The sequence below is a fragment of the Panthera pardus genome, unplaced genomic scaffold (assembly GCF_024362965.1).
Source record: "Panthera pardus isolate Hobbes unplaced genomic scaffold, ASM2436296v1 HiC_scaffold_18, whole genome shotgun sequence".
Taxonomy (NCBI): Eukaryota; Metazoa; Chordata; class Mammalia; order Carnivora; family Felidae; genus Panthera; species Panthera pardus.
Window position 1 is genome coordinate 878,849 of NW_026526743.1, and position 24,502 is coordinate 903,350.

The 24,502-nt window shown below is 58.0% G+C and overlaps 1 protein-coding gene across 1 annotated transcript in view; it reads left to right on the forward strand.

The window, feature by feature from the left end:
* CLPTM1 (CLPTM1 regulator of GABA type A receptor forward trafficking) overlaps positions 1-21,706 on the forward strand; it is a 31,682-nt gene extending 9,976 nt beyond the window's left edge. The window contains exons 3-14 of the mRNA XM_053905457.1: positions 6,992-7,115; positions 8,272-8,430; positions 10,016-10,133; positions 14,461-14,546; positions 15,393-15,513; positions 16,081-16,325; positions 17,041-17,134; positions 19,109-19,299; positions 19,548-19,643; positions 19,938-20,073; positions 20,657-20,824; positions 20,961-21,706. Of these exons, the coding sequence (XP_053761432.1) occupies positions 6,992-7,115; positions 8,272-8,430; positions 10,016-10,133; positions 14,461-14,546; positions 15,393-15,513; positions 16,081-16,325; positions 17,041-17,134; positions 19,109-19,299; positions 19,548-19,643; positions 19,938-20,073; positions 20,657-20,824; positions 20,961-21,259 (1,837 nt within the window). The 3' untranslated portion in view covers positions 21,260-21,706. The remainder of the gene's footprint in view (positions 1-6,991; positions 7,116-8,271; positions 8,431-10,015; positions 10,134-14,460; positions 14,547-15,392; positions 15,514-16,080; positions 16,326-17,040; positions 17,135-19,108; positions 19,300-19,547; positions 19,644-19,937; positions 20,074-20,656; positions 20,825-20,960) is intronic.
* Positions 21,707-24,502: the final 2,796 nt, after the last annotated feature.

Genomic DNA, 24,502 nt, shown 5'->3' on the forward strand with positions numbered 1-24,502 from the left:
CTCATAGACAGTTGTTCAAAATAGAGGAAAATGGGGAACGGCCCGCGTGTCCAAACCAGAGGCTCGGCTGCTGAAACGTGGAGGGGGGCAGGTGCCCTCCGACACCTCGGGCCCCCCGCCTCCCTGCCGTGTGCCTTCGCTGGCCGAAATACCCTCTCGTGCCTGAGTTTCCGTCTCAGAGCAGGGAATCCTGACAGTTCGCAGGTCATGACGGGGTGCCAGGAGGTCTCTGTCAACTGGAGACAGCGGGAGCTGGCACCCGCTCAGAATTGGCCAGGGTTGCTTTTGTTTCTGAGGGTTAAAAAACTGAGATAATATAAAGAGAAGCAGCTTAAAAAACAAAAAAAAAAGCAGCCCACAATCCCAGACAGTCACCAGTCACATTTGGGTGTGGGACAGGCCTGCCTGCCTAGTGTCTTCCAAGGATGTCACCCAGGATGCGGGGAGGCTCTGCAGGAAGGAAATTCCCCACTGTTCCGCCCAGACACTTGGGCGCCATCCCTGACATGCACCCAAGCTTCTTCCACTGCGGCCTCTGTTCCCTCCACTCCTTCTCCGTTCCACTCTTCCCCACCGGGTCCAGTTAGGACCTAGAATTTTCTTCCGTATCCTCTTCCTTATTGCGTGCTCCAAGCAGCTGTGAATAAAGATTATTTTTATCTTTCCCTTCACTTTTACATAAGAGTAGCCTATTTTCCCCAGTTCGGCACCTTGATTTTTTTCATTAACAACATATCTTAGAATCTTCCCACATCAGTGCATACGGCCGCTTCCCCTTCAGATAGACATTTTTTAATATGGTCATAGCTTAGGCCCATTTCCTTCCTTAGAACCAGGCAGCACCAAACGTTAGCCAGGGTGGGTGCCTGGAGACCATGTCGCCTGGAATTCTTTTTTTTTTTTTTTAATGTTTATTTTTGAGAGAGAGAGAGAGAGAAACAGAAAGCAAGCAGGAGAGGGGCAGAGAGAGAGAGGGAGACACAAAATCCCAAGCAGGTCCCAGGCTCCGAGCTGTCAGCACAGGGCCCAATGTGGGGCTTGAACTCCCGAACGGTGAGATCATGACCTGAGCCGAAGTCAGACGCTTGACCAACTGAGCCACCCAGGTGCCCCTCAACTGGAATTCTTTTTAAAAAAAATTTTTTTTAACATTTATTTATTTTTGAGACACAGAGAGACAGAGCATGAACAGGGGAGGGGCAGAGAGAGAGGGAGACACAGAATCCGAAACAGGCTCCAGGCTCTGAGCTGTCAGCACAGAGCCCCACGCGGGGCTCGAACTCACGGACCGCGAGATCGTGACCTGAGCCGAAGTCGGCCACTTAACCGACTGAGCCACCCAGGCGCCCCTTAACTGGAATTCTTAAGGTGGGGTCCAGGGTTTGTGTTCAGGGGCCTGTGAATTCTTCAAAGCTTCAAGCAGATGGCATAAGAATGGACTTTTTTGGGGAGAGTGGAGTCCAGTTTTCGGCGCGTCCCCACGATGCCAGTGGTTACCTGGAGTGGGGGATGGGATGGGATGGGCACTGTGTGGATAGATGGATGGGGTGGAGAGTTTTCATTATTTGACTTTTCATGTATTTAACACCCTTCTGAACCCGTGAATGCAGGGTACGGACGTGGGGTGGGAGAGAAGATTTACTGTCTCTTTTATTTGCTTACTCCGGTAGGCTGAAAAGCATCAGGTGAACGCCAGTCCCCTCCAGGCCTGTTGTTGTAGGGTAGGACTTCCTGCCCTGGGATGTGTGGATGGAGGGGTGTGTCCACGAGCCGTCTGAGAGGACCCACAAAACTGTGGGTGTACAGGTACACACGGATGCTGTTCAGGAGACGAGGGATCTGGACTTCTCCAAAAACGTCTGGTCCAGTCTACCTCCTTTTACACGTGGGGCTTCCTCCAGGAGCCCGGAGGAGGGGTGGGACTCCTGAGGCCACACTAAGCCGGGGCAGAGCTGCTGGTGGGCGTCCCTGCTCCCACACGCTCCCTCGGCATCATTAACCAGAACGGGATCCTCTCTTGGAGGCGGAGGGTTCCCCAGAGATCGCCAGCTCCAGACCTTCCTCAGCCGGGTGCGTCAGGGACTTCTTGCGGAGGCAACAGATGGCTCAGCTGGGCCATCGCCCCTGAGACCCCAGACCCCAGGGCTCCGTAGCTGCTACAGGCAAAGACAAGCCTCTCTGCCCAATCATGCCCTTCCGTGTGGTTTGGGGCCCACCCGCGCTAAGATTCCCTGGTAGTAGTTTTCCATTCCAAAGAGTTTTGTCTGCCTTTTTCCTATGATGAAACTAATAACATCTAACACTTTTAAAGTACTTACTGGCTGTGTATCAGGCTTCGTTCTCGGTGACGTATATATATCATGGGTGTGTATGCATACGTACTTATAGACGGATACGGGTACAGAGCTATGTTCATACATTTAATGCTTATAAACAACCCTACAGGGTAAGTAGTGTTATTATCCCCATTTTCACTGTTGAGGAGACAGAGGCCTGGAGAGGTTAAGTCTTGCCTGAGGTCACACAGTTGGTAAGAGGCAGAGCTGGGCTTCAGGTCCGGGTATTGCAAACTAGAGGCTGAGCCCTTAACCTCTGCTATATTGCTTTTCATACCGTTAATTAATAAGTTCCTGTCTCATTTAATAATTACACAGCAGCAGGTGTCTGAGAGACCTGAATTAACACAAGTTTTTTTAGAAGTTGTTTATTTCTCTCTCATGTGCTATTCCAGACATAGGAAAACCAGGATTCTGTCATCTTCTGCAACCCAGATTCCCTCCTGCCTTTTTTCTACCGTCAATAGGCTTTGCCCCTCGTCTGCATGGCCCAGGGTGGCTGCTGAACATCCAGCCATCACATCCACATTCTAGGAGGGAAGCAGAAATCAAGGAGGCCTATTCTTTCTCTTTAAGGACACTCCTCCAAAGCCCAGCACAATACACGGTGTTTACATTTTATTGGCCAGGACTTCACCTTTTCTCCATTTCTAGCTGTTAGCGAGGCTGGAATTGTAGTCTTTATTTAGGAGTTCTCTTTTTGAGACAAAAGGGGAAGACAGATATTGGGAAACATCTAGCAATCTGCTACAATTTTGTTTGGGGCTTTTCTTTTGTTCATTAAAAGACAAAAAAAAGGCGCGCCTGGGTGGCTCAGTCGGTTAAGCGTTTGACTTCAGCTCAGGTCATGATCTCACGGTTCATGGGTTTGAGCCCCGCTTTGGCCTCTGTGCTGACAGGGCAGAGCCTGGAGCCTGCTTTGGATTCTGTGTCTCCCTCTCTCTCTGCCCCTCCCCTGCTCATGCTGTCTCTCTCTCAAAAATAAATAAACATTAAAAAAAATTTAAAAACAAAACAAATTCAAAACAAAAAGCCTTAAGAAGAAAGTAAAAATCACCTAAGGATAACCATCAGTCATCATTACTCTATTGGTGGTGATCCTTTTACATGTTGATTCGTATAAATGCTGGGGGTTTTTTGTTTGTTTTGTTTTTTTAAGTAGGTTCTTCTCCCAACGTGGGGCTTGAACTCGCAACCCCTGAGATCAGGAGTCGCATACTCCGCTGACTGAGCCAGCCAAGTGCCCCTGGTTTTTTTTATTTAGGATTTTTAAGGCAGTATTGTGTCTCGTGGCCTATTGTTTTTGTACACCTTCCCCCTACTCTCCCAAACCAGGAAATCCATTTGAAAGTCTGATGCGTATCATTTCATACCTCTCTCTCTTTCTGTGTGGTTTTGGGTTTTTTTGTGTTTCGTTTGTTTGTTTGTTTTTTTAAGTAATCTCTACACCCAATGTGGGGCTAGAACTCACAATCCTAAGATAAAGAGTCCCATGGTTTTCTGACCAAGCCAGGCAGGTGCCCCTTTAGAACTTTTCTGTCTTCCCCAACTGAAACACTGTACCCATTAAACACTAACTCCCATTCCCTCCTCCCCCTCAGATTTGTTGTTTTTTAACATGTTTATTATACAAAACTGGAGTCCTATTCTACATACTTTCCTTCTCTTCCTTTCTTTCCATACTTGCCTCTCTCTTTTATCTAAACAAAAATTTTTTTTAATGTTTATTTATTTGGGAAAGCACACACTTGCGTGAGCGGTGGAGGGGCAGAGAGAGAGGGAGAGAGAATCCAAGTAGGCTCTGTGCTGTCAGCACTGATCCCAACTTGGGGCTCGAACCCACGAACTGTGAGATCAGGACCCGAGCTGAGATCGAGAGTCAGATGCTTAACCGACCGAGCCACCCAGGCTCCCCTCGCCTTTCTCTTTTAATAGTATGTCCTGGAAATAACTGCGAAGTCAATGCTGATTCTAAGGCTGTGCAATATTGCGTTTATTCAGTTTTGTGGATTGAAAATAGGACGCCAGTGTATTTGTTTTTGTGTCATTTTGGTTTTGTTTCGTTTTTTCTGTCATGTTACTGAATATACGGTACTTCTGCCTCAAAGTAAACTCTGTCCCCCACGTGAGGCTCAAACTCATGACCCCGAGGTCAAGAGTCACGTGCTGCCAGCATGGTACTTTGAAAGTTCTCTTGGGGCTCCTGGGTGGCTCAGTTGGTTAAGCGTCCGGCTTCGGCTCAGGTCGTGATCTCACGGTTTACGGGTTCGAGCTCTGCGTCGGGCTCTGGGCTGACAGCTCAGAGCCTGGAGCTTGCTTGGGATTCTGTGTCTCCCTCTCGCTGCCCCTCCCCTGCTCGTGCTCTCTCTGTCTGTCAAAAATAAACATTAAAAAAAGTAAAGCTCTCTTGATGCAAATTTTGAGGGTTTTTTTTTTTTAATGTTTTTTGAACGTTTATTATTGAGAGACAGAGAGGTAGACCCTGAGCAGCGGAGGGGCAGAGAGAGAGAGGGAGACACAGAATCCGAAGCAGGCTCCAGGCTCCGAGCTGTCAGCACAGAGTCCAACGTGGGGCTCGAACTCACAAACTGCGAGATCATGACCTGAGCCGAAGTCGGACGCTTAACCGACTGAGCCACCCAGGTGCCCTCAAATTTTGAGGGTTTTTGTAACAGATTCTGCAACATCAGAGTTGAGTTGTTGTGAGCATCTCAGAATTATTTGTAGGGATAATTTCGGACTTAGGATGAACATATTTTCTCCAGGAGGACATGCTTTCCATCCACTGGCTGCTGGGGGCATCAACCATCGGAGGTCTCTTTGCACCCACCAGGTGATTCCTGAGGAGGGCCCGGCCTCACCTGCCTCCTGGGTCCTGGGTGTGGGGCCCTGTGGGGTCTTAGTTTCTCATGTCGTAGGTCTCTGGTTACCCGGTGTGGGTCTCGGCTAGCATTTCTGTTACCCACCAGAATACCTGGCAAGTGTCCTCAGACATAAAAAGAAGCTTCTGGTAGTGTTTCATTTCTCTTGTTTCCAGTCTTCCCTTCAGTTTTTGCCTGGTAAATCTATAGTCTTGTTCATTCTTCAGTGTTTTTTTGTTTTTAATTTAATTTTTTTTTAATTTGCATCCAAATTAGTTAGCATATAGTGCAACAATGATTTCAGGAGTAGATTCCTTAGTGCCCCTTACCCATTTAGGCCATCCCCCCCTCCCACAACCCCTCCAGCAACCCTCAGTTTGTTCCCCATATTTATGAGTCTCTTATGTTTTGTCCCCCTCCCTGTTTTTATGTTATTTTTGTTTCCCTTCCCTTGTGTTCATCTGTTTTGTCTCTTAAAGTCCTCGTATGAGTGAAGTCGTATGATTTTTGTCTTTCTCTGACTAATTTCACTTAGCATGATACCCTCCAGTTCCATCCACGTAGTTGCAAATGGCAAGATTTCGTTCTTTTTGATTGCCGAGTAATACTCCACTGTATATATAGACCACATCTTCTTTATCCATTCATCCATCGATGGACATTTGGGCTCTGTCCATACTTTGGCTATTGTTGATAGTGCTGCTATAAACATGGGGGCGCATGTGTTCCTTCAAAACAGCGCACCTGGGGGCACCTGGGTGGCTCAGTCAGTTGAGCGTCCGACTTCGGCTCAGGTCATGATCTCACAGCTCGTGAGTTCGAGCCCCGCGTCGGGCTCTGTGCTGACAGCTCAGGGCCTGGAGCCTGTTTCGGATTCTGTGTCTCCCTCTCTCTCTGCCCCTAACCCACTCGCATTCTGTCCCTGTCTCCCTCAAAAATAAACATTAAAAAAAAAACAAAAACAAAAAACAGCACACCTGTATCCCTTGGATATATTCTTCAGTGTTTTTAAGAAAATGTATTTACAGGGGCTACCTCAGGCGGTGGAGATTATAACTCTTGATCTTGGGGTCGTGGGTTCAAGCCCCACGTTGGGTGCAGAGATTATTTAAATGAATAAATAATTAGAACTTAAAAAGATAGTATGTATTTACATATATTCGTACATAAACTTGATAAAAAAAACATACATAAGAGAACCACGAGCAGAATATATCTTTGCTACTTCAAGATACATAATTATGTATAGAAAACCAGCATTGATATGTTCTTAGTATATTAATTTTTACCAATCTTTTCCAAGTTGCTTCCAACCGCAGTGTTGGCCTGAATCGCCTAGCCCAACATTACTAAAATTTGGGACTAACCCTTGACTCATTGTCTGCTTCTCAAGTACTTCAGTTGACTTGAAGTTCTAAAATGTGGCTCTCAAAGGTGCCGTGCCTCCAAAATGCTGAGGTTCCAGATTCTTAGGGTCCTCTCACTTTGGGGTCCCAGGGGCCTGGCGTGTCAGGTTTCCTAGGTCTGAGGTTAGAAGGTCCAAGCCCTCGCAGCCCCGCGGCCACCAGGGCCTTTTGGGAAACGTGGGCAGCACCCCAGATACGGCCTCTGGGGCCATCTTGTCTTCCCAGCAGCCCGGGGGCTGCCTTCTCAGGGGCCCTCCCTGCTCCCTGCTCCGTCACCTGCCCCGGGTCAGGCCCTACCTAGCCCGTGCTGAGTCTGGAGGAGGTCAGGCAGACCCACGTTGCAAACAAGAGGCTTGGGACTCACCACCTGTCCTGCTTGCCTCCTCAGGATCTTCATCATCTGGGTCATCAGCAGCTGGTTCCGCCGAGGGCCGGCCCCTCAGGACCAGGCGGGCCCCGGAGGAGCCCCGCGCGTCGCCAGCCGCAACCTGTTCCCCAAAGACACTTTAATGGTAACCGCCGGCTGGGAGGCCAGACTCGGGAGATGACGGCGTGGGGGAGGGTGTGAGGGAGCGGCGTGAGCAGTTGGGACAGACAGGTCCCTGGTCACTGTCAGCCGCGCGCGGGTCTGGGCTTGAGGAGCTCCGGGTCCATTCTCAGCCCAGGAGACCTGGGTCAATCTAGCAACACGCTTAAGGAAAGAGTAAATTCTGGTTTTGTGGGGAAGAGAGACACCAGAGGTGTCACGCACTTGTTCGCAAACGCTTTTAACAGGGCCTGTACGTACTTCAAAAGTCCGCTTAGGTTTCAGAACTGCGAAGAGAGGTGTGCAGGGGACGGGTTGGAAAGAAACGGGAGGGAGAGAGCGAGGAGCCCGGCAGAGGGGGACGAGGGACACGCGTCCTGTCCTGCAGGATCCCGAGTGGCCGGGGTTCGGGAGCACCCGCAGCCAGTGCTCAGACCCTGGTAACCCAGACTCCTCCCGCCTTTGCGCTTCTCCGCAGCTCTGGGATCCCCGACTGCACAGAGTTCTGGTTAGCGGGTGCCCGCTGCTCAGATGTGCTTTATCAGTGGGCCTCTGGGGCTCTGGACAAAGATGGCCAAGGGGACTTGTGAAGGGAGGGTGCTCTCTGAGACCTGGTTTCTCCACTTCCCTGGTGTTTTCAGGGACCAGCTAACCCTCTTGCCGCTCTGACTGTGCTTTATCCACAAGCCTGCAGAGCTCTGACCAAGAAGGCTGTAAGAGACTGAGAAGGGAGAAGATAATTCCAGAGACTTTGATCCCTTCTGACCCCAAATTCTTCTTTCTTTCTTTCTTTCTTTCTTTCTTTCTTTCTTTCTTTCTTTCTTTCTTTCAGTAAGAAGTGGGGCTCAAACTCACTCCATCGCTGGCCGGCCGAGCCAGCTGCCCCCAGATTCTAAGTGGCAGGCTGGCCGTTCTTCGGCTGTTTCTTGCTCATGGATGCCACAGGCTCGGACCAAGACAGACGTGGTGGTGGGGGAGGGTTGAGAAAAAACATTTATTCTAGCAGCTGCCGTTTTTCACCTGCCCCCTTTCCGCTCCCTCCACAACACTGGGGGTATCAGTGTGCTGCCGGCTCTTTATCCCCCAGCCTTCAGAGGCTCGGCAGCAGCCCTGAGCCCCCTCCCCGCCCGCCCCCCCCACAGAACCTGCACGTGTACATCTCCGAGCACGAGCACTTTACAGACTTCAACGCCACGTCGGCGCTCTTCTGGGAGCAGCACGACCTCGTGTACGGCGACTGGACCAGCGGCGAGAACTCGGACGGCTGCTACGAGCACTTCGCCGAGCTCGACATCCCGCAGGTGGGGGCAGCTCCTGGTTTCTTCCGACTCCCAGTCCCGCCGCCGAGTGCAGGCTCCAGGCCGGGCGCCGTCCTCCGTTGTCACGCTGTGTGACCACAGGGAGGTCCCCGAGGTCTCTGGGCCTTGGCCTCCCCATCTGAAAAATGTGGGTGGGGTTGAAATTGGTCTGGGATCCTCCCAGCTACCTCTAGGGTGGAGAGAGAGCTTAGGTGACTTACAAGGTCAGACGGCTCGTGAGCGATTCGAGCTCAGGCCGTCTGGCTCTGGACTCCGGCAGCCCCGGGTCCGAATCTGTCTCCCCCAGGGAGCCTTCCTTGACGCTCAGGCTCGGGCAGCTGGCCTTCTCTGGACTTCTGCATCCAAGCCTGCCCGCTCTGGGTTGTCCCTCCCAGGGCTGGTTTGGTCACCACTGTGTCCCCAGCCCTGCACGGCGTGGGGCCGATACCTCAGCGAATACGCGTGTCAGTGAAAGTAATGGATCGGTGGACCAGTGGGTGGGGACGTCTCTCTGGGGCTGCCCTGTCTTTCATTTCCCCCCAGCGGGTCTTCTCAGCCCCTGGGTCGGGGGGGAGTGATGTCTGCTCTGGCTGGGTGCCTGGAAGTAGGGTGCGTGCACGGTCTTTCCGAGGCGGGTAGGGTAGCTTGCAGAGGAGTGGCTCGGCCGAGACCTCAGGCCCGGCCCCCGGCCCCGTCCTCGTCCTTGCCACGAGACCCCAGGAAGGCCGAGGGGGCCGCAGGTTGGGTGGGGAGAGCTGCTCCCCAGCGTCCAGTCTAACCCTCCTTCCCAGCTGCTTTGGGGTGGGGGGAGGTGGCTCGCTTGTGCCTGATTTTGACTCACTACATGCATTTCCCACTCGGGGCCGCAGGGGAGGCACCGGGTTTGGTCAGGAGCCTTTGCCGGAGTTTCCACGGGAAAAGCAAGGCAGGCAAGGGAAGCAGCTTAGGATCGGCTAGTTCGGTGGGCTCTGGGCTGGAGGGGTGGTCTCCAGCGGTGTGGACCTGGTGCTGGGTGATTCAGGGCAGCTTGGGGTATGAGATCAGGCAGACCAGGGGAGTGGGCAGGAGTGTGGGCTTGGATGGGCAGGTGAGTTGTTTGTCTCTAGGCATTAGTAGCCCTGGGAGGGGCGGCCTCTCCCCAGCCAGGGGAGCCCCCCCCCCCAAGATGTTGAAACAATAAAAATACACAAAACATAATTAACACAGAGGTGGGCTTAAAAGGCAGGGAAGTGACGGGGACACGGTGTGGCCAAGTTAATCCAGGCTCTGCTTGAGGAGCAGACGGGCCTCAGGCACATGACCACCGTCTTGGGTTTCCTCACCTGCGTCAGGTGGGAGTGAGAGTAGTCCCCTTCCTGGGGAGATCGTAGGTGATAGACACGGGCACTGAGGCCCCGCCAGGTGGAGCCCAGGGTCACACAGCCAGGGTGCGTTCGAGGCGGGGCTCGGACCTGAGCGTGTCTGACATCAGTGGCTGGCCCGCGGGCGCCCGGCCACGCCGGCCCACGCCAGCACTCCGGAGCAGGGGCCCGGAGCCGGGTGCCGAGAGGGGCTCAGCCTTTCCTTTTCCCGTTGGTCTTCCTTGCAGAGCGTCCAGCAGAACGGTTCCATCTACATCCACGTGTACTTCACCAAGAGCGGCTTCCACCCGGACCCCCGGCAGAAGGCCCTGTACCGCCGGCTCGCCACCGTCCACATGTCACGGAGTAAGCACCCCCAGCGGGCGGCAGACCCCCAACGCCAGGCCCACAAGGGCAGGCAGGAACCCCAGCCGGGGGGGGGTGGGGGCGCAGCTGGGGTGGGCAGGCCAGCTCCAACTGGTAACTGACAGAGGAGGAGTCAGAGAGCAGGTAGAGAAAGGGACTTTTGAAAGTCGGGACGGGCTTCCTAGAAGGGGAGGGCAGGGGGAGGGCGGGGCTGGCTTGTGCCCGCTGCCAGGCCTGGTGGGAGCGGACGTTCCAGAATGGTCTGTGAGGGAGCAACAAAGAGTAAGCAGGGTGAAGCCGGGAGGACTCTTGGGGCTCATCTCCTGTGTGGCGTCTGTAACCGCGCGAACGGGTCTTGCGCAAACGCACCGCCCTGCGGGGGTCCTGTGGGTGGTGCCTGGCTCCCAGGGTGTTCCCGGGTGAGTGTGCTGTGAGGGCCACGCGGCTGGATGAGGCACCCCCCTCCCCGTCCTCATTCTGGCCGGCCAGCCGTCTGGCGCTGGCTGTTCACCAGAAGAATCCCGACTCTGTGGATAAAACCCAGGGACTCCGAGTGACCCCGACAAGCCCTGGGGGAGGGCCGGCCACTTGGGACTTCCGACGTAGTCTGACCAGGGTTTTTCTCTGCCCGGGGCTTCATCTTCAACTTCAACTTTTCTTGCGCATACGCGGTTTAAAATCCAAATAATTCAACAAGAGGGCGCAAGTCCTGTCTCCCTTCACCTCTCCCCTTTGCCCCCCTTCCCACTGCCCACAGCCAACTGCTTTCAAGCTCCGGTAGCTGTTCTTCGGCTACTTGTTGAACCTCCACAGTTCCCGATTAACCGGGTGATGCCGCGGTTTCTTGGTTTTCCAGTTTTAGACGTTTTTCTTCACTTCCTGCTCTGGAAGAGAAAACCCTAACACAGGAGTAAGATTTTGATTACGTGAATATTCAGCGGCGTGGCTTGTTTGCATCCGAGCCACGTGGTGAGCACAGTTGTTCCTCCCTTCCGGTCCAACTTCTCATTTTGCACGAGCTTCATCGTGGTTGGCGTCTTTTTGCTCCCACTTTGTGTCTTTGTCCCGGAGTCCACCGTGTCCTGATTGGCCGCCCTGTAGGACTCTCTCACCGTACTTGGGCTTCAGCAGATCTAGAAACTCCATGGCTCCCTCAGGAAGTTCCCGTTCCCTTCTTGTGAGTCTCGTGTGCCCACCTTGCTTTTACTTCGTCGCGCCTGGGGATCGAGTTCAGATCCCTCCGGCTGTTTTTGTGTGGGGCAGTGATAGATGTACGTCTCCTCGTGCGGGTTAGGTCTTTGCTAATTTTGGAGGGTATAAAAATATCCCAGAGGACGATCTAATTTTTTCATTATCACCTGTACTGGGCAAAAAAAAAAAAAAAGGTCGATGACCCTGTCTCAGTCTCCAGAACTGATTGGCAGAAGTCCCCTCGTGTGTGCTGAGCTCTGCCGTGTGCGTGTGTCTGTGGAACGTGATGTGTGGCATCCGCTAGCGGGATCTGGTGCAGGCAGAGGCAAGCGGAGGGAGCGTGGCTTGCGTGGGTAGACTCCACAGGTGTGGCCCTGGGAATGGGATTTGTTGGGAGCTCCGGGTTAGATGTGTCGGACACCTCGGAGGCTGCCTTGAACGTGGCCCAGGAGGGGGGGCGGCTCGCCCGCCTCTCATTTGCCCCTGACCGACGCCAGTGTTATTTTCTGGGGTTTTGCCTTTCCATGAAACGTGATCCGTATTCCTGCGCGGCTAAGGTCATGTTCGTGGTCAGCGTGACCCGTGTTGGCATGGTCTGCAAAATAGCATCTGTAGCCCTTGGACCTGAAAAGCCCGCTAGGACCCTCCAGGCCTCCCTTCCCGGCTTCGCAGCTGGGACCCCTTGGAGCAGGGGCTTGGAGGGACTCGGAGCTGGTCCCACGTCAAGTCCAGGGAGAAGAACGGGAGTGTGGGATCAGAGAAGTCCCCTCTGTCTCTGTCCCCAGAGGGCCAGTAGTTAGGGCATAGAGGAGGATGGTGTCATAGAGCTAACAGCAGCCACAGAAGTCCTTTACGTTTTCTAGTGGCCACTTAGTGTTAGCAATAGTTTTATTGAGGTCAACACGTTGTCATTTCAGTGTGGAATCAATGGGGAAAATTGGTGGGGTATCTTCGTCTTTGCCTTAAGTTTGTTTGTTTTTTGTTTGTTTGTTTTGGTTTGGTTTTTTTTTTTTTGACATTTTTATTCTTGAGAGAGAGACCGAGCCCGAACGGGGGAGGGGCAGAGAGAGAGGGAGACACAGAATCCGAAGCGGGCTCCAGGCTCTGAGCCGTTAGCACAGAGTCCGATGTGGGGCTCGAATTCATGAACGGTGAGACCTTGAGCCCAAGTTGGACACTCAACCGACTGAGCCACCCAGACGCCCCCCGCCTTAACTTTTGAAATCTAGTGTGTGTTATGCACTCACAGCAGATCTCGGTCTGGCCCAGCCACATCATCAGTGTCCACAGCCTCCTGTGGCCACTGACTATACTGGCTGGTGCCGTTCCGGGAGCTGTAACTGCGAGAAAAGGGGACTCTTGTCCCCCACGGAAGGCAGGCCCATTTCATGTTATAGGCCATTTTGCATGCCACCAAATCATAGAATGCCACCTGAGCCGAAGCCACTCTCCTTCTGGGGCCAGGCCGGATACGGCTCCTCCCTTCCCTGGACAGCCTCTCCCTGGAACAGGAGCAGGGCACGTCCGCCTGGAAGGTTCCCTCCAGGATGCCCACCCTCGGGTGTTTCCTGCTCTCCCTGGACATGGAGGCAAGGTCTCCAATGAATGGACGTGGGAGGAGTGGTGGGTGATGTTGACACCGACAGGGAGAGCAGCAGGCTCTGGCCTGAAACCAAAAGCCAATTCCCAGAAGCCTTTTCACACTTGAGCTCATCCATAGAGTCCAAGAGTCCCGAGCCCTGGTTCCGAGTCGGTGAGAGGGATCTGGGCCCTGTGGCTGGTGTTAATGTGACGGGCAAGGACCCTGTAGAGCAGGGAGCCACTTCCCAGCGGTTCTGCCAAGAAGGGGTGGGGCTTTGAACCCCATTCTCCGGAGGAGGGACTGAAGCCCAAGGAAACGATGTAGCTCACGGAGGTCCCTCGGGGAGCCGGAGCCGGGATGTGACCCCAGAGCCCCCACCCTTGGCCCGCTCCCTTTCGCATTTCCCCCTCTCTCCCCGGCCCTCGGGCAGGAGGGAGTCCTGGGAGGGGCGGGTTGTCGTCGTGCTCCCAGAAGGAAGAGCTGAAGAGCACAGGGCCAGGGCGGAGGAGGGGAGATGGAGCTCAGGCGGGCACCGGCATCCTCTTCCTGGCAAGTCTTGGCAGTCTTCCGGGCAGGATGGCAGGGGGCCCGTAGCCAACCTGGCCTCTGCAAGGGGAAGTGAGGTCCACTGCCGGCTGGGGATTCACAGCCCCTCAGTATCTCTCACATTGGTGGCTCCGGGCCTTCTCCAGAACTGTCCACAGCCCCCCTGTTTGTGTCTCTGGGTTCTACTAGTTGTCAGTCCTGGGGTTGGCAGACCGGACGAGGCAGCGGATGAGCCAGCCGACGGGGAGGTGAACTTGGGGCCGGGGCAGAAAGTGGTGGAGGAGACAGAAGTGGCAAGGAGGGCGGCTGGACGGCCTCCTGCAGTGGGGTGGGCAGGGAAGCCTGTGGAAGGGGAGCATGTCACCAGGGACCTGAAGGGTACAGAGGAGCCAGGCGGGAAGGTTCCGACCACGGCGGGTGCGTGCCGGGGAGATGGAGCGGCACCTCGGAAGGCCCGGGGTTGGTGGGTGCGAGGAGAGAGGAGTGAGGCGGGCGAAAGCGGGAGGTCGGTGCGGCCGTGGCAGGCGCCCTGCTCCAGGAGCGGGAGCCTTCGGAGGCTCTGGAGCAGCTGCACGTGAGCTGATCCTTGGTTCAAAAGGATCGCTGCCTTGTGGAGAGAAGGTGATGGGGGCAGGAGCAGGCCACCAGGGGGCCGGGAGGAGAGGGTGGCCCCCGGGTGGGAGGAGTGGTTGGATGCGAGGCACGTGCTGGGTGGGGGGCGGCCCCGGGGCGGCCGATGGAATGGGCCGAGCGGATTCTGGAGAAGGGCCACTCCAGGGCTTTGCTGGGGGCAGTATGGCAGATGTTGGCGTCGCTGTGACGTTGGGGGATTGGGCAACGGGGTTTGAGGGGGCAGTTGCGGCTCTCCGGCCACTGTTCTCGTCCGCTGCGGGCTGGAGGCCAGTGCGCGGCTGTTGGTGGGCAGAGGTCCGGTGTCCGGTGCCGGCGGGTCTCATGTCCACCCTCTTTCCTCTGCCCGCCCCCCCCACCGCCCCCCCCCCCAACCAGTGATCAACAAATACAAACGCCGGCGATTTCAGAAAACCAAGAACCTGTTGACGGGAGAGACAGAAGCTGATCCAGAAATGATCAAGGTAAACGCGAGCACAGCTGTCGGATCTTGGGGGAGCACCTGGCCTTTCACAGCCCAGCAGCCGGCGTCCGCGGGTTCCCCTGTGGCACTCCCACTGAGCCGCTGTGGGGGCTTGGTTGGGCCACCTCGCCTCTCTGTGCCTCAGTTTCCTCTCTGGAAACCGGGTGAGGAATCGGAGCTACCTCTCAGGCTGGGGAGGACTCCGGGCAAGCATACAGCAGTCAGCACCTACGGAGCAAGCGTTCTGCCCGCTGAACACGCACGTACTTAGACGCTTCTCACCAGCCCCGCCGGGAGGGTCCTGTCACTGTTCCCATGTTCAGACCAGGAGACTTGCCCGGAGTGTCACAGTCAGGACCCGGCAGGGCTCGGGTTCACACCCAAGCAGCCAGGCCCCAGAGCCCAGGCTCACCCTGGCACAGAGTAGGCACCTGATGATGTGACTCTAGCAGGAATACTCCCTGGCAGGCTGGGGTGCTGGGGTGTTAACCCATGATGGGCACCAAGACCTTCCTTTCTCTACAAGCTGGTCCCTGGTGAGAGGGATGGTCCCCAAGCCCGGAGGCTGCGTGTGGGTCCCACATCCGTGCTGTCACAAGGCCAGGCTTTGCAGCCTAGTACATGACCCCATCCACGACCTCAGGCCTGGGTCTCCTGCTCTGTTAGGTAGTTGGGGGGATTCTGTAAAGGCTGGCGTGGGGACCGTCTGGGGTGAGCCTTTGGCCAGTGGTCACCGTGATGGTTATTGTTCTGCTGTCTCAAATGTCACGGGAGCCCTCAGGAGAAAGCAGGCAGGTGTCTCTGAGGCCCCCCTCTCCCAACCCTGCCTCACTCTGTCTCCCCTCAGAGGGCCGAGGACTATGGGCCCGTGGAGGTGATCTCCCACTGGCACCCCAACATCACCATCAACATCGTGGACGACCACACGCCGTGGGTGAAGGGCAGCGTGCCTCCTCCTCTGGACCAGTGTGAGCCCCCACCCGCCTCGGGCCCTTGCCCGGGCTGTTTCCTTGTCTTTCCACCCCCACTCCCTGAGAGTTTTGGTCCCCACTACCCCCAGAACTCCCCTTTATCTTCTCTCCTTCCTGTACCTTCTGGTGACCCCGGCACTGACCGCCCGCGTGCGTGCCAAAACCAGTCCCCTGGCAAGTCTCACCTGGCTCATGAGCTGTTGGACCCAACGTCTGAGGTTGGGACAGCATCGCCTAAAAACCCAGATTTCTGACTTCTTTCACAAAGCCGATATGTTGGAATCATGGATGGGGCAGCCGTGGGCTGGAGCTGAGCCCTAGCTGTCCCCTTCCGGCGGGGTCCGCCTGGCTCTTTTGCCCTGTTCCCTCCGCTGAGGTCAGGCAGTCCTTTGGCCCCTTGTGGTGTAGCCAAAAAGTGTCCCGTCAGAGGGGCCCCGTCAGATCCCTGCAGGCCCCTGGATGTGCCGCCTTTGTTCTTGGAGGTCCGAGGGCTCTCCCCAGCCTCTTGGGTGCCGGTGGCCTCCAGCCCGGGCTAAGAGGCGCCCCTGCCCCACGTGCCCGCAGATGTGAAGTTTGACGCCGTGAGTGGTGACTACTACCCCATCATCTACTTCAACGACTACTGGAACCTGCAGAAGGACTACTACCCCATCAACGAGAGCCTGGCCAGCCTGCCGCTCCGCGTGTCCTTCTGCCCGCTGTCGCTCTGGCGCTGGCAGCTCTATGCCGCCCAGAGCACCAAGTCGCCCTGGAACTTCCTGGGGGACGAGCTGTATGAGCAGTCGGACGAGGAGCAGGACTCAGTGAAGGTGACGGGACAGGGGGCTTTCCAGCACCTTCCCGGGCAGCGAGAGGGGAAGGGGGAGGGGAGGTGGCAGCCTGAGGACCTCCGGCCCGAGCTACCTGCCCAGCTCCACAGTCTCCTGGGCCCCCTCCTGCGGCAGGCCCCGGCTGGCTCGGGGGTCCTGCCTCCGAGGCTCCTGTGGACCTTCTTGTCACAGCCTTTATGTCAGCTTGGTTGGGCCTTCTGGGTCTGGACCTGCGTTCCCCTCCCCCCACCCGCCGCCACGGCCTGTCCCCTTGACCCTGAGCTCTGACTCCATGACTCTTCTCCCCCTCACTGTGTCCTTGAATGTCTGTTGTTCCCACCTTTCTTCCTGGCCTGTGTCCGTGACCTGGAGACTCAGTGGTGCCTCCCTGGGCTTGTCTCTGGTGTTGAGTTTCCAGTCCTCACCCCAGCTGTCCCTTCATGTGTCTTGGTCACTCTGCATCTCTCCCCATTACTGTCTCTCCACCCCCTCGCCTCCCGTCTGTAAAGCACTTGCCCGCCTCTCCGTGCCCACCTGCCCGTCCTGACCCACTATCCTCCTGGCCAGTGTGCTCTCTCTGCCCCGGGGCAGCCCCCGGGCTCTGGTCTTCTGGGGCCCAGGGGAAGGGGAGTGGGGCTGGCTGACGAACATGCCGCAGCGGTCACCCCTGGGCAAGGGCGCAACGGTGCTCACCGGCATCTCCCCCCACCCCTAGGTTGCCCTCCTAGAGACCAACCCTTACCTGCTGGCGCTCACCATCATCGTGTCCATCGTCCACAGTGTCTTTGAGTTCCTGGCCTTCAAGAACGGTAGGGTTGGGACCCTGGGGCCGATGAGAGGCCACAGGGGCTGGGGATAGGAGGGTGTGCGGTGGGGGCTAGGGTCTGCCCCCTTCCTTCCCTCCTGCCCCATAGGTTCGCCCTCTACGTGGGGTCTCTCAGCCCCGCTCTCCAGAGGCCTGAGGAGCTGGGGAGGGTAATGGCCCCAAAACTCCCAGCCCAGAAACTCCCATCCAGCGGGTGTGGCACCGGGGAAGGAGCTGGCCTGCTGTGCCGGCAGAAGCCAGGATGGCACCACCAGGAAGCGGGGCTGGGGAACTCCAGGGCTGGGAACAGGGAAGCCCCAGGGCTACTCCCGCTGCCCTGCACAGCAGCTCTTTGGTGGGAGAGGCCCCTCAAGGCTGCGCGGATGGGGACCACCTGAGTGGGGAGGCAGCAGCCCTGTCCCCAGAAGGCCCCTAGGTTCCAAAGGCCAACAATGCTGATGGCCAGCGTTTCAGGGGGGACTGGCCAGGTGCCGGACTCCGTTCTTAGTGCCCTCACTAGGTAACTTGCCGAGTCCCCATGACCCCGGCCCCACGAGGAAGCCTGTCGTTACCTCTGTGCTTAGGGGTGAGGAAGTGGACGCTCAGGGAGGTTAGGTAACTTGCCCGTAGTCACGCAGCTCCCACGTGGCAGAGCCAGGATTTGGACCCGGGCGGAGGCTCCATCACCCAGTCTCATCCTCTAAGCCCCGTGGGCCACTGCTTCCTTCCCCGGAGAGCTGCAGGTGGGGGCGGGGGGCCTCCCGCTCTACAGCTTGCGCAAGCAGCAGTACTAACGGGCACTAGCATTCTTAAGACGGTACTGCCGTGGTTGAGAGTTACCTTCTAGAAGTTTCTACCGTCCAAATGGGACAGTAGGTGGTGGCGACCACTGGTAGCTGTGCCGTATGGAGCACTCGCTGTGCCTGGGCACGCCGTGGCTCCCAGACTTCCTGCTGACTGCCGGCTGGGTCGCCTAGGGTCCCTCTTCCTCCTGAGAGATGAAGGCACAGAGGGCATGGTCACTCGCCCGAGGTCACTCAGCAGGGGGATGGGCCCCGGGGGCCTTTACTCGTGCTCGTTGCCTCCCTGGTCTGAGGTGGGACTCAGATCCACCCGCCTCCAATCGACCCCGTCTCCGTCCCCTTTTGTCCCGGTCAGGACTGGGGGGTTCTGTGGGTGTCCCCGCGTCTGATCGGGGGGCAGGGCGAGCATGCTGGAGCCCTGGAACCAGAATCAGAGCAGGGTGGACAGCCTTGCACACTGATGCAGAGCCAGCCCTGTGTGAGCCTGGGCCTGGCCTCGCTCCTGTGAGGCAGGCACTGGGGCGGTCGGCTTCCTGTGGCCGCAGGTGGGGACACTGCCGTTACCCACTTTGGCCCACCGGAGGCCAGGGCTCAGGGAGGGGCTGGCCTAGCCTTGTGGGTGGGGTCCGCCAGGGCCACTAGAAGGAGCTGTTGGAGACCAGTGCCTGGTCCTTTGCCTATGCCCCAGGCGTGTCTGAGGCCCTGCAGGGTTTCAGGGCGGTGGGCTGGAGGAGCCGGTCTTGAAGTGCGTGTCCCAGAGCGTCGTGCCCACGGGAGAGAGCATGGCACCGGGGGGACAGCCTGGGGCTGGTGTCATGCAGACCTGGCCTCCGTCCACATTCCACCAGGCCGGGCTGTGTGGCCCGAGGAATGTGGGTTCCCTGGCCAGCCTCGGCACCTGACGCGTGGCAGTGCGCACGGTCAGACTGCACCCTGGGGGTGGGGGTGGGGGCAGGGGTGGGGGTGGGGTTCCACTGTAAGGACCGCAGTCGTCCTGCCTGCCTGCCGCTCTGGCAAGAGACTCTTCACGGGAGCGGAGGGTAGTGCGCGCCGCTGCCCGTGACAGACCCAGCGCCGCTGTGGCGCGTTGGGGGTCTGAGGACGGAGCCTGAAGGAGCCGCAGGAGGGGCTCGGGGGCTCCGCACCCTCTCAGCTTCCCCCCGCCTCCCGTGCAGATATCCAGTTTTGGAACAGCCGGCAGTCTCTGGAGGGCCTGTCCGTGCGCTCCGTCTTCTTCGGCGTCTTCCAGTCTTTCGTGGTCCTTCTCTACATCCTGGACAACGAGACCAATTTCGTGGTCCAGGTCAGCGTCTTCATCGGGGTCCTCATCGACCTCTGGAAGATCACCAAGGTCATGGACGTCCGGGTAAGGCCGGGCCGCTGTGCTGTTCTGGGGGCCACCGGGACTTGGAATGGCGGTCGTCTGCGCCTGCCAGACCCTGGAGCTGGCCCCTGGGGGTTTCCCAGTGCCTGTTGCACTCCCAGGACCAAGGGGATTTTCACACCAGGGGATTTTTTGGGTCACACGTGGGACAGGGGAACTGGGAACAGTGAGGAAGGGTGGGGGTGGGAGCCAGCGTGGCAGCCGACCACGGCCTCCCTCCCCGTCTGCAGCTGGACCGGGAGCACAAGGTGGCAGGACTCTTCCCCCGCCCAACCTTCAAAGACAAGTCCACGTACATCGAGTCCTCTACCAAAGTGTATGATGATGTGAGTGTCCTCCACGGTGGGCCCCGGGGAGGGTCTCCAAGCACCCACATGCCCTTGGGGGGCCCAGGAGATGGGCAGTGGGTGGGGGGCTAGGGCATCTGCCCGCCCACTGGCGGGGCCCTTCTTTATGGCCCGCGTCACACCCTCCGGTGTTCGGCGCCTGCCCTGTATACTTCCTGTGCGGGTCCACGGTTCCCGGGGCCACCTGGAAATTCCCCTGGCCCGGCCTGCCGGACCGGGTGTGGGTGGGTGAGGGTGGGGAGCCGGGTGCCAGCCCTGCCCCGTGCCCCGCAGATGGCGTTCCGGTACCTGTCGTGGATCCTCTTTCCGCTCCTGGGCTGCTACGCGGTCTATAGCCTCCTGTACCTGGAGCACAAGGGCTGGTACTCCTGGGTGCTCAGCATGCTCTACGGCTTCCTGCTGACCTTCGGTGAGCCGGCCTCCCGGGGCACCCGCCGCAGACGCTCCCGGGCCCCACGCCGGGCCCTGCTGGCGCCCAGCGGTGGTCCAGGAGGCCCGGCCCTGCCCTCCTGATGCTCACGGCCCGGTGCGGGAGAGACTCCTCCCCAGACAGGGACAGCCCTGGGTGGGCAGGGGTGGCGCGTGAGGAGCCTTGAAGGGGGTGAGGGGAGCCTGGTCCAACGTGGGGGTCAACGAGGATTTTCCGGAGGCCACACACGGCATGTTTCTGTATGTCCTTGTCCTCAGGGGCCCCTTCAGAGTCAACAAGCAGGCGGGAGAGTTACAGCGGGTGCCACGAAGGGGTCGAAGTAAAGGGGTTTGGGGAAACCTCTCGGGGCATGATGTGTAAACTGAGGCCTGCAAGCTGCCCGGGGTGGGGCGAGGGAGCTGTGGTGAGATGTGCCTGGGCGCAGGAGTGGTGAGGGGCCGGCGGGGGGGGGGGCGGTGCTGGAGCGGAGTGCGGAGGGCGAGACCGGCAAGGCGGCCAGAGAGGTCGGGGGTCAGGACGCCCCTTCCTCTGCTCACGGGCGTCCCTTTCCCCGTCACTGCAGGCTTCATCACCATGACACCCCAGCTCTTCATCAACTACAAGCTCAAGTCTGTGGCCCACCTGCCCTGGCGCATGCTCACCTACAAGGCCCTCAACACCTTCATTGACGACCTGTTTGCCTTTGTCATCAAGATGCCCGTCATGTATCGGATCGGCTGCCTGCGGGACGGTGAGGTCCAGCGGGCGGGCGGGAGGGCCGGCGCGGGAGGCCGCCGCCAGACCCGGGCACAGGCAGGGCCCTGGTCTGAGGGGTGCCACGGCCGCCCCCTCACGCTGCCCCCCTCGCCCTGCCCCCCCCCCACCAGATGTGGTCTTCTTCATCTACCTCTACCAACGGTGGATCTACCGCGTCGACCCCACGCGGGTGAACGAGTTTGGCATGAGTGGCGAGGCCCCGACGGCAGCCGCCCCCGTGGCCGAGGCCCCGACAGCAGCAGGGGCCCTCCCACCCCCACCCGCCCCGGCCCCCGCCACAGCCACCGCCGCCGCCGCCAGGGAGGAGGCCTCCACGCCCCCGCCCGCCAAGCCCACCCAGGGGGCCAGCTCTGCCACCGAGCCCCAGGAAGCCCCTCCAAAGCCAGCAGAGGACAAGAAAAGGGATTAGCCGCCCCTGGTCCTCCTCTTCCGCTCCGGCTCCTGGTGACCACCACCCCCGCGGCCCCGGCCCCCTTGCCTCCCCTCCTTGTCGCCCTTTCCCTGGACAGATGGGGCCAGGGTGGCAGGAGGCCCCCGTGGGCCAGAGCCCAGCGTGTGTTGCGGGGGCCGGGGCAGGCCGGGGCACGTTGTTTGTGGAGGCGCCGTCTGTCCGTGTGTCCCTCTGTGTTTCTAGCCATCTCGCCCTGCCAGCCCAGCACCGTTGGGAATCATGGTGAAGCCGACGTGGCGCTGCCGAGGGGGGTGCCCAGGCGGGGGGGCGGCTGGGGCCCCTCTGCGGGATGCCTGCGGCCATCCATCATCTTGTCCCTTGTCCCCCCGCCATGCCCCTCCTTCCAGACCGCCACCCTTTAACACAGTCTGGATTTAATAAATTCATATGGGTGTTTAACTTAAACTCAGCCATCCCCCCTCGTGCCTGCCTTCCTCTGCCACCTCGGAGGGCAGCTTCGCCGGGGTGCGGGTGTCTCTCCTGGGTCTGCAAGGGAGACCTGCGGAGTGCAGCACGGAGTAGAGTGGGAGACAGTGACCCCCCGTGACCAGGCCCTTTCTCCCCCTTCTCCGCCTCCTGGCAGCCCTCCAGGGGCTTCCGTAACTGTCCCCATTTCACAGACGGGAAGCTGTTTGCTGTGACCTTACTGCACCTGCGTTCTTGCCCACGAGGCTGCATCTGGCTGTGCCCCCTCCTCCGATGCTCTCCTGGCCTCGTGCTGCCAGGCGGGGCAGCAGCACAGGCCCACCCCATGAGGCAACTCCCCATCAGGCTTCCTTGTTGAGTAGTCCCCGCACCCTAGACACACAGCCTCCCGTCTCTGGGCCTCTGAGCTCTCCCCGCCAGGGTCACGGTAGGGGTACGGGGGTGAGTCCTTACTCAGGGTGGTGTGCCTGGCTGTCGTGCTCTGTAGCTGTGGAGGCGACATCTGCCCCCAGGACCCAGCCAACACGTCTTCCCAGCTGTCTGGGCTGGGACTGTCGATCCACTGTATAGACATGGACCCTATACGTCTCTGGATGTCCCTTCCCTCCGAACTGTTGGGACCTCACATTTCCAGATTTACTGTTTTGGGGGGTGGCCGCATCAACACAGGGAGAGGACGCCCAGGGCCACACACAGGGCTCCAGTGCCGACCTCCTGCAGAGCCGGGCAGGGAATCCATGAGGTCCTGGGAAACGTTGGCACACGCAGGGCCCCGCACGTACACATGTGGGCAGCGGGCCCCTCCTCCCCTCAGGCAGCCCCACGGACCCACAACACTCCCGTCCCTGCCCTACAGCATCCCAGGGTTGCCAGTGCCCCGGGAGAAAGCCCGGACTCCTCTGCGGGGCTTCTGTCCCACGATTCTAGGAACCAAGGAGGCTCTCAGGCCCCCTGCACTCACTAGCCCCCCGCAGGCACACGCCCAAGCCTTTGGCCAGGCCCACCAGCCGTACCCCCCACACTCGGGAGTCCCACCTCTTCACTTCCGCTGAGACCGCCTGGTCCAAGCTGTTCCCCGTCTGTCCCTGCCCCTCCCGTCCACTCTCCACTCAGCAGCCAGAGGGTTTTCTAAGGCACAGACTTGACCCTGCCTGTCCCCTGTTCAGAACCTACTGTGGTTCCTAGTATGCTTGGGAGAAGAGTCCAGGCCCCTAATAAACGAGACCTTGAGGGGATGGGAGGGACTTCACCCCCACAGCCTCGTCTCGCTTTTTTTTTTTTTTTTTTTTTTTTTAACATTTTCAAGTAATCTCTATGCCCAATGTGCTTGAACTCACAACCCCGAGATCAAGAGCTGCACGCTCCAGCCACTGACGGAGCCAGCCAGGCGCCCCTCCTCACCCTTGCTTTAACTTGCCACGATCTCTTATCTTCTGGCTCTAGACCCTGCTCTTCCCTTCCCTGGGACGTGCCCTGAGGCACACAACTCATTGTCTTACCCTAGGCGTCCCCTACATCGCAGTTCCAGTATCTCTTCCTCCAGGAAGTCCTCCCTGACTACCTGATCCCGCAGCTCCCTGATCTCTCACCTCAGCCCTGCCCACTATGAGTCATCCCCGTCTAGGGACAGGTTATTCTCCACTGGACTGAGCCTTGTGAGCACAGAGCCAGAGCTGTCTCGTCCCTGCTCTGTCCTCTGGGAATGTTGGCTGAGCACACGTTTGTACAGTCTCTCACGGACAGGTACACATCCAGGAGTGTGGACCTTGGCGGGGCCTGCGTTAACACACCGGTGGAGAGACTGACATGCAGTCAGTCCACAGATTTTTCCCCGAGCACCTCCCCTGCACCTTGCACTGAGCGGGGATGGGGTGGGGGTTCTGCTTACACAGCAGAGACCAAGATAGCCCCAAGCCTGCCCTCAGGGTGCTCAGAGCCCAGCAGAAGCCCCGAATGCTGGGGATTTCTGACCTGTGCTCTTGGTTATCCACCCAATTAAACAGTTATGAGGCCAGACGTTTGCAAGGGACGGTCGGGGGGAGGGGGGGGGGACCGACTGGGCTCCTGGTCCTATTCTAGGAGCCGCTATTAGATGTTCCTTATCAGGAGCCAAACTCTATAGCCTAAGGTTTGTATGCGGTTCGCTTCATCTGTTAAATTTAATGTTGCTCATCCCCATCGCCTTACAGGCCACATTTAACCCTTGCTTCCTCTACTCTAGCGGTCACCCCAGCCTCCTTGTTCCTTGAACATGCCATGCACGTGCCCACCTCAGGGTCTTTGCGCTTGCTGTTTCCTGCGTCTCGAACACTTCTCTAGGTAGCCACAAAGAGCCTTCACCGTTTCAACTCTGTTCAGACGTCATCTCAGACCTTCCCTGAACTTCCTAACCCAAACAGCACCCTCCAAACTCAATCTATACATCCTGCTTTACTCTGTAATGCTGCCTCGCCACCAGATACACGTTTGCTTATCTGCTTTATTTTTATTTTTTATTTTAGAGCGCGAGAGCATGAACAGGGGAGAGGGGTAGAGGGAGAGGAGAGAGAGAGAATGAGAATCTTTTTTTTTTTTTAATTTTTTTTTTTTTTAACGTTTATTTATTTTTCAGACAGAGAGAGACACAGCATGAACGGGGGAGGGGCAGAGAGAGAGGGAGACACAGAATCGGAAGCAGGCTCCAGGCTCTGAGCCATCAGCCCAGAGCCCGACGCGGGGCTCGAACCCGCGGACCGCGAGATTGTGACTTGAGCCGAAGTCGGACGCTTAACCGAC